This window comes from Macaca thibetana, chromosome X (genome assembly GCF_024542745.1).
Source record: "Macaca thibetana thibetana isolate TM-01 chromosome X, ASM2454274v1, whole genome shotgun sequence".
NCBI lineage: Eukaryota > Metazoa > Chordata > Mammalia > Primates > Cercopithecidae > Macaca > Macaca thibetana.
The window spans coordinates 46,483,129-46,500,711 of record NC_065598.1 but is presented as its reverse complement, the minus strand read 5'-3'; the positions used below and the strand labels follow the sequence as shown (position 1 = coordinate 46,500,711).

Here is a 17,583-nt window from a genome sequence, read left to right as displayed (position 1 = left end):
TGACATAGGGTCTCACTCTGTCGCCCAGGTTGGAGTGCAGTGGCCCACTCACAGCTCACTGCAGCCTCGACCTCCACCGTTCAAGCAATTCTCCCTGCCTCAGTCTCCTGAGTAGTGGGGACTACAAGTGCACACCACCACGCATAACTTATTTTTGTATTTTCTGTAGAGATGGGGTTTCGCCATGTTGTCCAGGCTGGTCTCGAACTCCTGGACTCAAGCGATCCGCCTACCTCAGCCTCCCAAAGTGCTGGAATTACAGGCGTGCGCCACCATGCGTGGCCTAGACCATATTTCTTACTACAATCCTTAAAAGGTTACGAATATGCTTTAAAAAATCAAGGAAAGTGGTCAGGCATGGTGGCTCACGCCTGTAATCCCAGCACTTTGAGAGGCCGAGGTGGGTGGATTGCCTGAGGTCAGGAGTTCGAGACCAGCCTGGCCAACATGGTGAAACCCCGTCTCTACTAAAAATACAAAAATTAGCTGGGCGTGGTGGTGGGCGCCTGTAATCCCAGCTACTTGGGAGGCTGAGGCAGGAGAATCACTTGAACCCAGGAGGCGGAGGTTGCAGTGAGCTGAGATCGCACCACTGCACTCCAGCCTGGAAGACAAGAGCCAAATTCTGTCTCAAAAAAAAAAAAAAAAAAAAAAAAAAAAAAAATCAAAGAAAAATTTCAAGAGTTGTAATTCATCTGATATCAATTTAATGTCCTACATCTATTAAACCAAGTTAAGCATTATTTTCCCAACAGAAAACAAAAATGAACATCTTATTATCTAAGAAGCAATACAAATTTTTCATTAAAATTCATCTCCACAGTTAAATTCCCATAATGATAATGTGAGATAAAATAATGGGATTTGTTAATTCCAATGAAAATCCAGTCCCAATAGAAGTAAAAAGATTCAGGAGTATAAGAAGCACTATAATGTACCAGGCACCATACTAAGTGCTCTATAATCATTCACTCAATCCATAAAAACCCCTATAAGGGCTGTGTATTATAATTATCCCTGTTTTATACTTAAGAAAACTGAGGCACACGGAGACTACATAATTTGTCCAAGGACACACTGTGAGTCAGTGCTTGATCTTAGTCTCAGGCATAGACATTCTGGCTCCTAAATACATTCTCTTGGCGGCTTCTTCATATTCAACCATATTCAGACAAAAACAATTGCTTACTAGATGCACAAATCAATGCATAGAGAGTTCATAAACAGGCATATCTCTCTTTACATATATATCTCTATATAGATCACACTATGTGTGTATATACACATATATACGTATATACATATGTGTATATGTGTACATATGTATATATGTGTATATATATGTGTATATATACACACACGTACATATATGTATATACATATATGTATGTACATGTACATACATATATGTACGTGTGTGTATATACACATACATACATATATGTATGCATGTATATACATATATGTATGTGTGTGTATATATACATACATATGTGTATATATAGATAGTGCAGTGAGCCGAGATCACGCCACTGTACTCCAGCCTGGCGACAAAGCACGACTGTCTCAGAAAAAGAAAAAAAATTCCTAGATGTGAAAACAAAAACACAATCCACAAAAGAAAAAGTGAGTGGAAATTGAACTTTTACCCAAATTGAAAATGTTTGCTCTTCAAAAGACACTCTTAAGAGAAGACAAGTTATTAACTGGGAAAAAAGTATTTGCAAAACATACATATAACACGGGACTTGTATCCAGGATATATAAAGAGCTCTGAAAAACTCAATAATAAGAAAACAAATAACCCAATAAAAAAAATGGGCAAATGATTTGAATAAACACTTTACCAGAGATATATGGATGGCAAATAAGTACATGAAAAATGCTCAACATTTAGGGAAATACAAGTCATTAGGGAAATGCAAGTTAAACTACAATGAAACATCACTACACACATATAAGAATGGCTAAACTTTTTTTTTTTAAAGCTAGGAAAGGTGCAGTAGCTCACAGCTATAATGCTAGCACTTTGGGAGGGCAAGGTGGGAAGATCGCTTGAAGCCAGGAGTTTCAGACCACCTTGAGCAACACAGCAAGACCTTGTCTCTACAAAAAATAAAAATATTAGCTGAGTGTGGTGGCAGACACATGTAGTGTAGTCCGAGCTACTTAGGAGGCTGAAGTGGGAAGATTGCTGGAGCCCAAGAGGTCCAGGCTGCAATGAGCCATGATCATGCCACTGTACTCCAACCTGGGAGACTGAGCAGACCCTGTCTCTTAAAAACAAATTAACCTGACAATATCAAGCAAGTGATGTGAGGATGTGGAGCAACTGTAGCTCTCATATACTGCTGGTAGGCAAAATGGCATAGCCACTTTGAAAAATAGTTTGACAGTTTATTTTTTAAATTTTTAATTAATTTTTTTTAATAGAGAGAGGATCTTGCTCTGTGGCCCACACTGGAGTGCAGTGGTGCAATCTGAGCTCACTGCAGCTTCAAACTCCTGGGCTCAAGCAATCCTCCTGTCTCAGCCTCCCAAGTAGCTGGGACTATAGGCATATGCCACTATGCCTGGCTATGTTTATCCATTTTGCAGAGATGGGGTCTCACCATGTTGCCCAGGCTGGTCTTGAACTCCTGGCCTCAAGCAATCCTCCTGCCTTTACCTCCCAAAGTGCTGCGATTAGAGGTGTAAGCCACTGACCTGGCAGTTTTTTGTAAAGTTTAGTAAACAATTTCCATATGATCATGGGTATTTACCCAAGTGAAATCCCACTCATGGGTATTTACCCAAGTGAAATGAAAACTTATGTTCACTCAAAAACCAGTACACAAATATTTATGATAGCTTTATTCATAATTACCAAAATTGGAAACAACCCAAATGTCCTTTAACTGATGAATGGATAAACAAACTGTGATATATCCATACAATGGAATACTACTCAGCAATTAAAAAGGAACCCCTGGCTGGGCATGATGGCTCATGCCTGTAATTCCAGCACATTGGGAGGCCAAGGCAGGTGGATCACCTGAGCTCAGGAGTTCAAGACCAGCCTGGGCAACATGCTGAAACCCCATCTCTACCAAAAAGATACAAAAAATTAGCTGAGTACGGTGGCACTCGCCTGTTGTCTCCACTACTTGGGAGGCTGAGATGGGGGATCCCTTGAGCCCCAGAGGCTGAGGTTGCAGTGAGCTGAGATTGTGCCACTGCATTCCATTCTGGGTGACACAGTGAGACCCCATCTCAAAAAAGGAACTCCTGATACATGCAACAACATGGATAAATCTCAAATGCATTCTGCTAAGTGAAAGAAGCCCAACTCAAAAGATTATGTATTATATGATTCCATGTATATGACATTCTCAAAAAGACAAAACTACAGGGATAGGAAACTTATCAGGAGCTGGGAGTGGGGCTGACTACAAAGGAGCAAACTGACTATACAAAGGAAGAACTTTTGGGGGCAATGGAACTATTTTATATCTTGATTGGCGATAGCTCCACAACTGTATTGTCAAAACTCATAGAACTGTACACTTAACAAGGGTAAATTTCACTGTATGTTAGTTACACTTCAATTAAAACAAATACTTAAAATTTAAACATTGTTAAGTCAGCTTCAGGGCTAGATAGCTATGTAGCTGAGAGGTTATTTCACAAATGAAAACATTAGTGCCACATAATTATAGAACTAATAGTGCTGAAATAGAAATTCTTAATCTCAATGACTTTGAAACACAATAAGAAAATGAACAGGACAAATTGTTTCTCTCAATAATAATATAAAACTTATGATCTTAGTCAATATACACACCTCCCAGAAGACAGATCCATTCTCTTTGCTATTAAATTGTGTTCTGGGCATGAAAGCTAAAGGGTAGCCTCTGTGACACTATGGTTTGAGTTTTCCCGTGACTTAACCCAAGTGACACCTACATCATCATTGCTACTGTCAATATTGTCAGTAGGCTTTTAGCCTATTTGGAATTTATATAAGTGAAAAATGTACTAAGCTTTGTAGAGTACCAGGGTCAAAAATATATTTTTAAATGATTGTTTTAATAAAAGGGGCTATGAAAAATTCAACTCATATCCTATGTATCTAATGATCTTAACCACAACCTTGCTATTTCAGCTTTCTGATTCCTTTTCTTTTTTGATGCTTCATTTTTAAAACTTCTACTTCTCTAAAAAATTCTGAGGCTGGGTGCAGGGGCTCTTGCTTTTAATCCCAGCACTTTGGGAGGCGGAGGTGGGAGGATCAGATGAGACCAGGAGTTCGAGACCAGCCTGGCCAACATGGCGAAACCCCGTCTCTATTAAAAATACAAAAACTACCCAGTATCTTGAGCTTATATACTATTGATGATTCGAGAAACTGAAGTACTACATTTATATTAGCTTACCATGTTGTGAAATATATAACAACAAAATAGAATTATGAAATTTTAGGATTGAAAAGATTCCCCATATCATCTAATCTAATCTGAATCTATTTTTACATCCTATCACATTCCCTTTGTTCATCCAGATTTGCCTGGATGTTTCTAGCAATGCTTACCTCCCGTCATGACCTGCTCAAAGAATTCGAGAACTGGAAGGGATCTTAGGAAACTGAGGGCTAAAAGCTAAATTACTTTACCAGTGAGGTGTTGTTAGGTTCAGAATATAAATTAAAATTTCAGCCCCATATACTTTTCGCTCTCTATGCTTTTTACCTTTATCAAAATTTTATATGGGTGAAGAAACTGAACACTCACACATTGCTGGTGGAAATATAAATGGTGCAGGCACTCTAAAACACAGTTTAGCAGTTCCTCAAAAAGTTAAACATAGGCCGGGCACAGTGGCTCACACCTGTAATCCCAGCACTTTGGGAGGCCGAGGCGGGCAGATCACGAGGTCAGGAGATCGAGACCATCCTGGCTAACATGGTGAAACCCCATCTCTACTAAAAATACAAAAAATTAGCCAGGCGTGGTGGCGTGCACCTGTAGTCCCAGGTGCTGGGGAGGCTGAGGCAGGAGAATGGTGTGAACCGGGAAGGCGGAGCTTGCAGTGCGCCGAGATCATGCCACTGCACTCCAGCCTGGGCAACAGAGAGAGACTCCACCTCAAAAAAAAAAAAAAAAAAAAAGTTAAACATAGAGTCACCATATGACCCAGCAATTCCAAACCTAGATGTGTACACAAGAGAAATGAAAACATGTCCAGACAAAAACTTGTATACAACTGTTCATAACACCATTATCCATAATAGACAAAAAGTAGAAACAACCCAAATGTCCATCAGCTGATGAATAGATAAATAAAATGTGGTATATCAATACAATAGAATAAAGTCTTGATATGTTACAATATGGACAAACTTCAAAAACATGCTAAGTGAAAGATGCCAGTCACAAAAGGCTAAATATTGTGGCTCCACTGAAGTGAAATGTCCAAAATAGGAACACCTATAGAGACAGAAAATAAGTTTGTGGTTTCCAGGGGCTGGGGGAGACGAGAATGGGCAACGACTACTAATGGGTACAGGGTTTCTTTTTCCAGGGATGAAAATGTTCTAAAATTAGACCATGGTGATAAGCCTGTGAACTTACTAAAAAATACTGAATTATATACTTTATTTTTAAACTAAATTTATTTTAAATTTTTATGGATATATAATAATAGTAGTATGCATTTATGGGGTACATGTGATATTTTCATACAAGCATACAACAATGTAATGATCAAATATGGGTAACTAAGATATCCATTACCTCAAACAGTTATCATGTCTTTGTGTTGGGAACATTCCACATTTTCTCTTCTAGCTATTTTGAAATATACAATAAATTATTATCAACAATAGTTGGCTGTGGTGGGTAGTAAGGAGGAGAAGATGAAGAGTGGTGGGTTAATGAGTACAAAAACACAGACAGTCAGGCACGGTGGCTCATGCCTGTAATCCCAGCACTTTGGGAGGTCGAGGCGGGCAGATTGCCTGCAGCCAGGAGTTCGAGACCAGCCTGGCCAACATGGTGAAAGCCCATCTCTACTAAAAAATACAAAAACTAGCTGCGTGTGGTGGCGGGCGCCTGTAATCCCAGCTACTTAGGAGGCTGAGGCAGGAGCCTCTTGAACCCAGGAGGGGGAGGTTGCAGTGAGCAGAGATCATACTACTGCATTCCAGCCTGGGCAACAGAGCGAGACTCCATCTCAATATATATACAGTTAGACAGAATGAATTATATACTTTAAATGGGTGAATTGTATGGCATAAGAATTATATCTCTAAAAAGCTATTTTTAAAATTAATAAAGAACTAGTTATATCCTTTAAACAACTTTTATGTAGAGGATTTAAGACCTACTGGCAAATTCTTTGACACTCCTCCCATTAAGAGGTCACCTCCTGTTGGAACTGGGTGGGCATTTGTGACTGCCTCAGCATTACTCCTGCCACATCCAAATTAAGTCAAATTAAGTGACTTAAGAATTCACTTAAGAAGCTAGTTAGAAAAAACCATGCAGCTTCTGCCAGTCTCTCTTAGGATGCTTGCCCTTGGAACCCTGCCATCACGCTGTGAGGAAGCCAGGGATACGTGGAGAGCCCCCAGCTGAGCTCCCAGCCCAAAGCCAGCATCAACTTGCCAGCCAGCTATGTGGTCAAGCCATCTTGAAAGTTGTCACGGTTGATGCCACATTGAGCAGAGTCAACCCTGCTTAACCTTACGCAAATTAAAGAGTTGTGAACAAAATATCTGCCATTATTTTAAACCATTAAGTTTTAGGGTGGTTTGGTACACAGCAATGGGTAACTAGAATACTTTTCATACTTAAAAGAAGGCTAAAAACAGTATCTAGCCTCCTCCTACTTAGTGCAGACACTTCTTTCTAACAGATTACCACCCTAACTGTCCAACAGTTTTGACAAACATGGAGATCAGGTCCTCAACAAAGCCACCCCTTCCACTGATGACCAACTCTGGGAATTATGATCTGCCTTATGTTAAAACCAGTTCTGTCATGCCCAAGCTCTGGTTTAAGTTCTTTCCTCAGAGGTGACCATTACTCTCTAAACCTCTTCTTCAGGACAGGCCTTTACCTTACTAAACAGTAGAGAAATCTTTAGCATTGTCCTACTATATAGCTGAGGAACCTGAAGTGCACAAGTTGGCTGCTTTACCCAAAGTTACACAATAGATATTTGAATTTCTGATATAAGATTTTTGTTTAGTATTATTTCTGTTGAGTATGAGAGAAACATAACAGACACAACATGTGCTGTCCTTACTCAAATCGCAATTTTCATACTTAAGCCATAATTGTTTAGAGAGTTAATCCTCATTTCTATTATCTAGGAGGAAGAGTATGGGCATGAATAACTGGAAGATGAAAACTACTTTTCCGTATCACTCTTCCTCACCTCATGTGTACTTAAATGTTTCCTGTTTTAACTCCAGAAAGCCAGTAAACTCTTGCAGGGCAGGGATAAATCTTATAATTTTGAGTCTTACTTGGTGTTTGAGTACATATACACTGAATAATTTGCCTATCTATGGGTGGCAGCATACAGATAAGGATAAAAACATCCCTTCTGAAATAATTTAAACACAAGTCTTACAATCCAAAAATATTTCTCATCACATCAGTGTAAGAATTGTAAACTTTTTTTCTTTTTCAAAGTCAGCAGCAATAGAAAATGAGCTTCTTACACTGTTGACTACAGTATGTCAGTTGCTATGACAATGCTTAGTCCCCAGACATTCCTTCTAATTGAGACAATTTCTCCCAGCTTCAGTCCCCTAAGACTGACCCAATTACACAACTCAAACCCCAAAACCCAAGGGGTGCCCTTCAATAAAGATACTCTGGGCTGGGAGCGGTGGCTCACACCTATAATCCCAGTACTTTGGGAGGCTGAGGCAGGCGGATCACCTGAGATCAGGAGTTCAAGACTAGCCTGGCCAACGTGATGAAACCCTGTCTCTACTAAAAATATACAAAAATTAGCCAGGTGTGGTGGTGTGCACCCGTAATTCCAGCTACTTGGGAGGCTGAGGCTGGAGAATCGCTTGAACCCAGGAGGCGGAGGTTACAGTGAGCTGAGATCGTGCCACTGCATTCCAGCCCGGGCGATGACAGAGCCAGACTCTGTCTCAAAAAGAAAAAATTTAAAAAAGATACTATGATTACACAACCTAAGGAAAAATGTAAATACCCTTTGCCAAGTTGCAAGGAAAATTTTCAGGCAACCCATTTTGTTTTTACATGTAAAAGTCTTACAAGTTGAATGGTAATTGTCTGATATAACTTTAAAACTGTATATGCTATAATCCATAACCACATTCCAGAAGCCTTAACTTTTAATATAAACCATGTCTATTAATATGCATGCATCATATCTCATTTATGTTCTCTGGGCTGTATTTGCATTCTGTTCCTTTTAAGGTACAACTGAAATCTTCTAGGAGCAAGCAAGGCCATGCTCAGTAAATGTATCATTGGACTAATACAGAACATTTGCACACTAGCCCAAATTAACCTCATGGGAGGCAAGGAACTAGGAAAAAATATTTTATTTATTTATTTATTTTTGGAAACAGGGTCTCACTCTGTTGCCCAGGCTGGAGGGCAGTGGCCTGATCATGGCTCACTGCAGCCCCTAAGTCTCGGGCTCAGGTGATCCTCCCACCTCAGCCTCCTGAGTAGCTGGGACTACAGGTGTGTGCCACTATGCCCTACTAATTTTTGTACTTTTAGTAGGAATGAGGTTTCGCCATATTGCCCAGGCTGGTCTGGAACTCCTGGGCTCAAGAGAGCCACCAGCCTCGGCCTCCCAAAGTCCTGGGATTACAGGCATGAGTCACCATGCCTGGCCCTAGAAAAAAATATTTTAAATTGTATAAAATTTAACAAGCTATCATAAATGAGGCACCTTAGAAAGAATTCTTAGTAATTTCAAAAGAAAAAAAATGCAAAAAGATAAAGCTATGTTGGGAAATGTGGTATCTGCATTGTCTCAAAATGTAAGCTGGTAATTCTCTTTAACAGTCCAAAAGATTTTAAAACAGGGTTTTGTTTTTTTTTTTTTTCAGAATATAATGCTCATTTGGTTAGAAATTCTCATTTTGATTGGCTGAGTTGATCAAGATTTTAACTTTTATTATACACTCAGAAGCATGAGCTTATTTTATATATCCAATAACATCTCTTACATCTCTGCAACTACAGAACTTAGTAGTGTTCTCAAAAAAAAATGTTCTCTGTAAGCTCAAAACAGTTTCTATAATTGAAAGTTTACTACACACTCATTTGTGAGGAAAAAGCTTAGACGTTGGTGTCCAATATTGTACTTCTCAATGCATTTACTTAGCCAATGGGCAAAAGAAGAAAAAAAACCACAAGACACACACACTTATTTAAAAGAAGGATTAACATGAGAAATCCCAACTAACCTGAATATTATGTTAATAAACGCTAACTGTAAAACAATTTATTGTGAAACAATGAGTCATAGGCAGCCAAGACTACTATAAATAAAACATAAAGGCATTTTATTTCGTTTAGATTTAGCCTGAGTTCAAAAGAAAAAACTAAAATAAAAATGAAATACACAACCTTCTCTATGGCAGACAGTTCAAGCTAAGAGAACATTGTTAGAAATCCAAAGGCTGAGGAAAATGTTATCTTTTAAAAATCGCCCATCAAATAACTTTAAATGGCAGGTGCAATCTTCTTGTGAAATAGAAAACATAGTACATTCTTCCCCTACATTATAAAATGCTACTATCGAGTATGACTAAGAGAGAATAAATGTACCATGTGACCCAAGAAGGGTGTGTATGAGAAGTAGGGGCAGAAAGACGGGGCTAAGAAAAGCTGCAAAAAAGCTTTTAATTTCTTAACTCTGACTCTTAGAGACCAGCGCTTACCTGAATACGTTCTGCTGGGGTTTGGAAATCACGCAGAAAGGTCTGTGATTCCAAAACGTTAATACACTTATTATAAAGTATTCTTGGGTAAAGACATGTTGCCTTAAGCAAGGAATTAACTGTTTATAATACTCATTTGAAAAATCTCTCATTTTGTTTGGGAGAAATAATTGATAAGTCCATCAAAGTAGTTCAGTAAGCACAAATAGAGAACTATGTAGAAAGAGGAACTATTATGAAATGTATGACCGAGTGTGTTTTGTGTAAGACTAATGGAGGTTTTCAAAGTTTTTTGGTTTCTGGCTATATACAAAAATAAAAATAAGGGAGTTTTCATTCATTTAAACCAGCAGTAAAATACTGCCCGGTTTATGCCGCTTATTTTCACCTTACAGTCTTAATACACATTCCAAGACTGATGCGATATTCATTATTTCTTTCGGATAACTGGAAGAGGAGGGACAGTAAAGCTGTACATTAAACAGTCCACTTGGTAATTGAGAAAATTCAGCAGTGAAATATATCATGAGGCACCAAAGAGATTTGCCGGGGAGGGCAGACAAAAGAGAAAAGAGCCACAGAACATTAAGCCCCGGAAGAGATGAGAATCAGTCCCATACACGTAACTCGACGACTGGACAAAACCCCGCTTGACGCTGCCAGTGGGTGAAACGAGGTGATTTGAGATTCAGGGCGTTCTCGGTTCTTTCCCTCTCTCGAATCGATCATCTCCGACAGGAAGTCAGAGCAAGGCAGGGTTCGGAGCCAGAGAAAGCTCCCGGGGGAGTCTGTCTACCAGGACAACAAACTCCTAAGGCTCCTTCCGGAGCTCCACAGCCCTCTGGGCGCCCTCTCTAGCGCTGTACTTCACGCCCCCGCTCCCCCAAAAAAGTCGTGCACCCCGACTTCAGCTATTCGCGTTCAAGACAGTGCGGCAGCTGTTGGGTCGGCCCACTCAGCGGTCCCGGGTCGTAAGAGACCCCGGCGGTGCGGCTCAGGGAGGCTGAGACAGCGGCTACACGACTTTCATTACCTTCTCGCGCTGATCCCAGCTGTACTGCTTTGGCCGCTCCTCCTCGTTCTCGGGCCGCGACTCCTTGTCAGCCTTCCGTCTCTTGGAGAAGAAGCAGCCCATGGTCCCAGCCCGCGGAGTTCGCTGGCCAGCTCACTCGCTCAGGCACCTCCTAGAGTGTGGCGTGAACCCTGGGCACCCCGGCCCCGCAGCTCTCCGGACTACGCCCCGCGGAACCGCCCAAGAGTCCGCAGCCTTAGTTTGCCCGCCAGGCCCAGCACCCCTTCCCCTTTTTCGTCGCCCTGACGACCCAGCGCAACCAATTAACGCTCAACGCCTGTTGAGCCAATCAAAGTCTCTCGAGCAATCCTGCGCGGCCTATGAAGAGAGGCCTACGTACTCACACACCAATCCACGCCTGGCTCCTGCGACAGCCCCTAGCCGCGGGGCGGGCCGGCTCTGGCGCAAGCACGGGCAACCCCGCCCACAGCCTGACCCGGCCCGCCCTCGGCCCCGCCCCTCCTGGGACTTGGTGGGCTCTCTAGCTGGTGGGAGGCCGAGCTCGGCATTCGGGTTTTTTTGCCTCTGATTCATAAATTTGCAAATTCAAGGCGCGGGAGAGGTCTCCAGTTGAACATTAGTTTATCGTGTGAGGAAAGTTGTGAGGGAACAGAAATTCCCGCTGACACAAGAAGACCCTGAAATTTGTATTACTAAATCCTCTTCTCCCCTCATCACCCTTCCTACCGCCCTCTCATCGCCTGGCCAGGGTCACCCCCTCAAGAATTGTACCCCATAACCTCACAATCCTCTTCTGTGCTCGCTCGCTCTTTCTTTCTTTCTTTCTTTCTTTCTTTCTTTCTTTCTTTCATTCACAGGGTCTCATTATGTCACTCAGGCTGCGGTGGCACAATCATAACTCACTGCAACCTTGCAACCTTGTCTTCCTGGGCTCAAGCGATCCTCCTGCCTCAGCCTCCCTCCTGAGTATCTAGAACTGTAAGTAAGCACCACCATGCCCACCTGTTTTTTTGTTTCTTTTTTTTACTTTCGTAGAAATGGTGTCTTGCTATGTCGCCCAGGCTGGTCTTGAACTCCTGGGCCCAAGCGATCATCCTGCCTCAGCCTCTCAAAGTGCTGGGATTACAGGCAGGAGCCACCGCACCCAGGCTTCTTCTGTGTTTTCTTAAGGCTTTCACATATGACTCTAAAATTGCACAAGTACATAGTAAAATAGTTAATTGTGTATTGTTTCCCTATTTGAACTGTGACTTTCCTGAGATCAAAAAGGTATGTCTTTTTTTTTTTTTTTTTTTAACGGAGTTTTTGCTCTTGTCGCCCAGGCTGGAGTGTAGCGGCGCCATCTCGGCTCACTGCAACCTCCACCTCCCTGGTTCAAGTGATTCTCCTGCCTCAGCCTTCCGAGTAGATAAACTACAGGCGCCCGCCACCACGCCTGGCTAATTTTTGTATTTTTAGTAGCCACGGGGTTTCACCATGTTGTCCAGGCTGGTCTTGAACTTCTGATCTCAGGTGATCCGCCCGCCTCGGCCTCCCAAAGTGCTGGAATTACAGGCGTGAGCCACCGCACCTGGCCTAAAAGGTGTGTCATAAAGGGGATGTAGGGCCGGGCGTGGTGGCTCACGGCTGTAATCCCAGCACTTTGGGAGGCCAAGGCGGTAGGATCACGAGGTCAGGAGACCGAGACCATCCTGCCCAACATGGTGAAACCCCATCTGGTGAAACCCCGTCTCTACCAAAAATACAAAAATCAGCCGGGCATGGTGGCGCGCGCCTGTAGTCCCAGCTACTCCGGGAGACTGAGGCAGGAGAATTGCTTGAACCCAGAGGTGGAGGTTGCAGTGAGTCAAAATGGCGCCGCTGCACTCCAGCCTGGGTGACAGAGGGAGACTCTGTCTCAAAAAAAAAAAAAAAAAAAAATCAGGTTAGGGGCCGGGCACGGTGGCTCACGCCTGTAATCCCAGCACTTTGGGAGGCCGAGGCAGGCGGATCACAAGGTCAAGAGTTCGAAACCAACCTGGCCAATATGGTGAAACCCCATCTCTACTAAAAATACAAAAATTAGCCAGGCGTGGTGGCGGGCGCCTGTAGTCCCATCTACTCGGAAGGCTGAGGCAGGAGAATAGCTTGAACCCAGGAGGCGGAGGTTGCAGGGAGCCGAGATCATGCCACTGCACTCCAGCCTGGGCTACAGAGCAAGACTCCATCTCAAACAAAACAAAACAAAACAAACAAACAAAAAAAACAGGGGTGAGGAAAACTGGGGGGAGGGATGTACCTTTGAATCCCCTGCACCTGGCCCAAGTCCATACTAGGTGCTCAATACAAAGTTTGTCAAATGAATGAATGAATGCATGCATGGGTGTTACTGAAGGAAGCATTTATAAACTTTCCCCCATCCCTTCCCAAAGAAAGTGACCGAACTGTGGGGGTGGGAGGCATGTGGATTTATGGTAAAGGGGTTCTCCTCATGGAGTTTATAGCCTCATTGAGGACATAAGCATTGCATATGAAAAATCAGATCTGTTCTAAGCAAATAGCATAGGGTTTGTCAGAATATATTTAAAAATATATACACTAAATATTAACATTTGCTATACTTGGATCAAATTTTACTGCAATACACATGCATTGCCTATGTAATAGAAAAGAAAGGTAAGTCAGTTTCTCTGAGAAACAGTATTTTGACATCTCAGTAGGACATCAAATGCTTATCACTTCAGGTTCAAATTTGGTTATCATTTAAATTTCCCATACTTATTCACATCTAGTTTGTATCCTAAATAAGCCTTTGACTTTTTTTTTTTTTTTTTTTTTTTTTTTTTGAGATGGAGTCTGGCTCTGTCACCCAGGTTGGAGTGTAATGGCGTGATCTCCGCTCACTGCAACCTCCACCTCCCAGGTGCAAGCAAGTCTCCTGCCTCAGGCTCCCGAGTAGCTGGGGCTACAGGCACACGCAACCACACCCGGCTAATTTTTGTATTTTTAGTAGAGACGGGGTTTCACCCTGTTGGTCAGGCTGGTCTCAATCTCCTGACCTTAGGTGATCCACCCACCTCTGCCTCCCAAAGTGTTGGGAATACAGGTTTGAGCCACTGTGCCAGTCCGACTTAATTTAAATATAAAGAATGTTCCCCTTTTTACTTCCCGTCCTTTTTTGCACAATCGGGAAGAAAAGTACATGTGATTAAGTATTAGAAATTACTGCAAATTTAAGTGTCAGATCTTAGGCAATAGAGTCTTTACCCAGTGCACACTTTTTCTCCTTCAGAGTGAGATGAAAGTTTTATGTGAATATGTTTTTGGATAAGACCTTCATTCGATATTTTATAATCTATGATTATATTTATAATCTAAGGTCTATGATTATAAAATATCTGTGACCAGATATAAATATATAACTATGACCACCACGTAGTGTAGCAGAGGAAGCAGAGATCCAGAGAGGTGAAGGGATGAATCTGTGGTCACGATGAGAGTGGCTGAGCAGGGATTGGAAAAACCCAGAGCCTGTGTTTTCCAGTGCCTCCTCCTGCCTTAAGTTTGTTCCTCTCTAATTCATCTGAAATAAAGAAGTATCTGCCTTGGCCTTCTGAGGCCTATGGGAGCTCTGTCTCACAGTGATGCTATTCCTCTTAATGAACAAACAATATAACAAAACTAACTTTAGAGAAATAACCTCTGAAACTCTCACTGTTTTGAAGTATTCATTAATGAGAAAAACTCAAACCTACAATAAAACCTATATCCAACAGTGATCTTTTCAGGGACCCTTAAAAGTGAAGATTAAGTCCCTTTTCTGTTCATTCCCATCCTACCATCACTCTTGACCAAAAACAAAATTACAAAAAGAAAATTAAATTAAATATTAAGAACTGGGGACTAGAAAGCTAATGAACAGAGCTAGTACTAGCGCTATCTCATCCTTTTTTTTTCTCTCTCTTATTCTTTCTTTCTTTTCTGTCCCCTCTCTTTTTCACCTGCCCCCATGAATTCTCATCACTACTTATTTTTGCAAACCAGCTCTCTACTTACTCATCAGCATTTACGTGGCTGACGACAGCTATCCCACCCTGATTCCTCATGGCCTTTCTGTACAAGGGCATTCTACAGTCTCAGACTCTCAAGGGAGATAATCATATACATCGCTGGCCAGTCAATAACAGATTGACTCTAGGTTGGTGTGCACCCCTGGTCCCATTGCTGCAGCTGCAGGGATGAATTCCAAACACGGGTGTTACAAATATGGGTGGGAAACAGGTCCTGAAAAGGGAACACCAACTCTGCAGAGTTCAGGCAGAAGTTGGTTGCTTCTTCTGCCGGTACTCCTCCTGCTGTTTATATTCTTGTGATTTCTTTTCTATAGAAGGCTGCCCTTCATGTTCAGCTTAATGTATATATTCATCTATATTAAAATGTTGAGTTGTGGGTATACACCTGGCCACAAGCTCCAGAGATGGCTCTGGGTCCCCTGAGTCTTGACCACAGAAGTGATACAGTTACTTCTCAGAAGACAGTCCCAGCCGGGGGCGGTGGCTCACGCCTGTAATCCCATCACCTTGGGAGGCCAAGGCAGGTGGATCACCTGAGGTCAGGAGTTCGAGACCAGCCTGGCCAACATGGTGAAACCCCATCTCTACTAAAACTACAAAAATTAGCCAGGCGTGGTGGCACACCCCTGTGATCCCAGCTTCTCGGGAGGCTGAGGTGGGAGAATTGCTTGAACCCGGGAGGCAGAGGATGTAATGAGCCGAGATCGGGCCACTGCACTCCAGCCTGGGTGACAGAGTGAGACCCCATCTCAAAAACGACAACAACAACAAAAAGACAGTCCTGAAGCAGTGTATCTCTACAGCATGAATAAAGTCAATTACCCCAGCAATGATGGCTGGAAAATTCACTATGTTTGAGTTGACCTGACATACCATTGCTCACTCTGCACTCACCTAAGGAAATACTTCACATCAAATGAAGGAGGACTGTTTCAGTTGTCTATTGCTGCATAACAAACCACCTGAAACGTGAACGCTTAAAGCACCAATTACTTAATGTTTCTTTTACTCATGAACCTGCATTTTAGGCAGGGCTTGGTGGGGACAACTCAGTTCTGTTCCATAGTACATCTGGAGCCTCAGCTGGGATAACTCAAATGGCTGGGGTGCTGGTCAAGAATCATTCTACATGAAATCTCAGAGGCTCTCCACCCAGTCTCTCCTGCAAGGTGGCTTTAGGGTAGTTGAACTCCATATATTGTGCTCAGGGCTCCAAGAGTGAGTGTTCCATGAGACCACCGCGGAAGCTGTAAGGCTTCTTATGGTGTAGCCTCAGAAGCCATACAACATCACTTCGCTGGATTCCATTGGTCACACAGGGCTGGCCCTGACTCACTAACGGAAGAGACAAAACAAGGGACATGGATATTGGAAGGTGCAGATCTTTGAGGTGTCATCTCTGTGGCTAGTCTCCATGGCAAGAGTCAAATCTGTTCAATTCATATACTGATGAAGAGGATTGGAAGGTTTAAAAACATATATAGGCAGATCACTTTTTCCCCCTTTTCATAAGTTTTTTATTTTTTATTTTTATTTTTTTTAAACAGGGTCTCACTCTGTCACCCAGGCTAAAGTGCAGTGGTGCAATCATGGCTTACTGCAGCCTCGACCTCCTGGGCTTAAGCGATCCTCCCATCTCAGCCTCCTGAGTAGCTAAAACCATAAGTGCCTGCCACCCCACCTGGTTAATTTTTTTTTTCTTTTTTGAGACAGGGTCTCACTTTGTTGCCCAGGCTAGAGTGCAGTGGCACAATCTTGGCTAGCTGCAACCTCTGTCTCCTGGACTCAAATGATCCTCCAACCTCAGCCTCCCAAGTAGTTGGGACTACAGGCACGTGCCACCACGCCAGACTAATTTTTGTACTTTTTGTAGAGATGGGGTTTCGCCATATTGCCCAGGCTGGTCTCGAACTCCTGGACTCAAGCAATCCACCCACCTTGGCCTCCCAAAGTGCTGGGATTACAGCATGAGCCACAGTGCCTGGCTACACCTGGCTAATTTTTCAAATTTTTCGTGGAGACGGGGCACACTATGTTGCCCAGGGTGGTCTCAAACTCCTGGGCTCAGCAATCCTGTCTCAGCCTCTCAAAGTGCTGGGATTACAGGCGTGATCCACCACGCTTGGCCCCCTTTTCTTAAGTTTTTGAGTCAACATTTCTTCTCCCTCTTTATTTTTTTTCTTTACTTTTTGTTTGTTTGTTTGTGTTTTTTTGGAGATGGGGTCTTGAGATCACTGCACTTTCTTAACTCCTGGACTCAAGCGATCTTCCCAACTCAACCTCCCAAGTAACTGAAACTACATGTGTGCAACACTATGCCCAGCTAATTATTCGTTAAATTTTTTAGAAACAGGGGCTAATTATTTTTAATTTTTTTTTTCTAGAGACAGGGTCTCGCTGTGTTGCCCAGGTTGGTCTCAAACTCCTGGTCTCAAGTGATCCTCTCATACTTAACTTTTAAATAATTCTTATCAATTTTCTTTCACTATCTTATTGACCAGTTCCAATTATTTTTAAAAGCATTGAAAATTGTGTATAATCCATTTATAAAGACTATATATTTTTTTCTT

The 17,583-nt window shown here is 42.4% G+C and overlaps 1 protein-coding gene across 1 annotated transcript in view; it reads right to left on the bottom strand.

The window, feature by feature from the left end:
* RP2 (RP2 activator of ARL3 GTPase) overlaps window positions 1-11,257 on the bottom strand; it is a 44,607-nt gene extending 33,350 nt beyond the window's left edge. Inside the window, exon 1 of the mRNA XM_050775685.1 lies at window positions 10,962-11,257. Coding sequence (XP_050631642.1) covers window positions 10,962-11,063 — 102 coding nt within the window. The 5' untranslated portion in view covers window positions 11,064-11,257. The remainder of the gene's footprint in view (window positions 1-10,961) is intronic.
* Window positions 11,258-17,583: the final 6,326 nt, after the last annotated feature.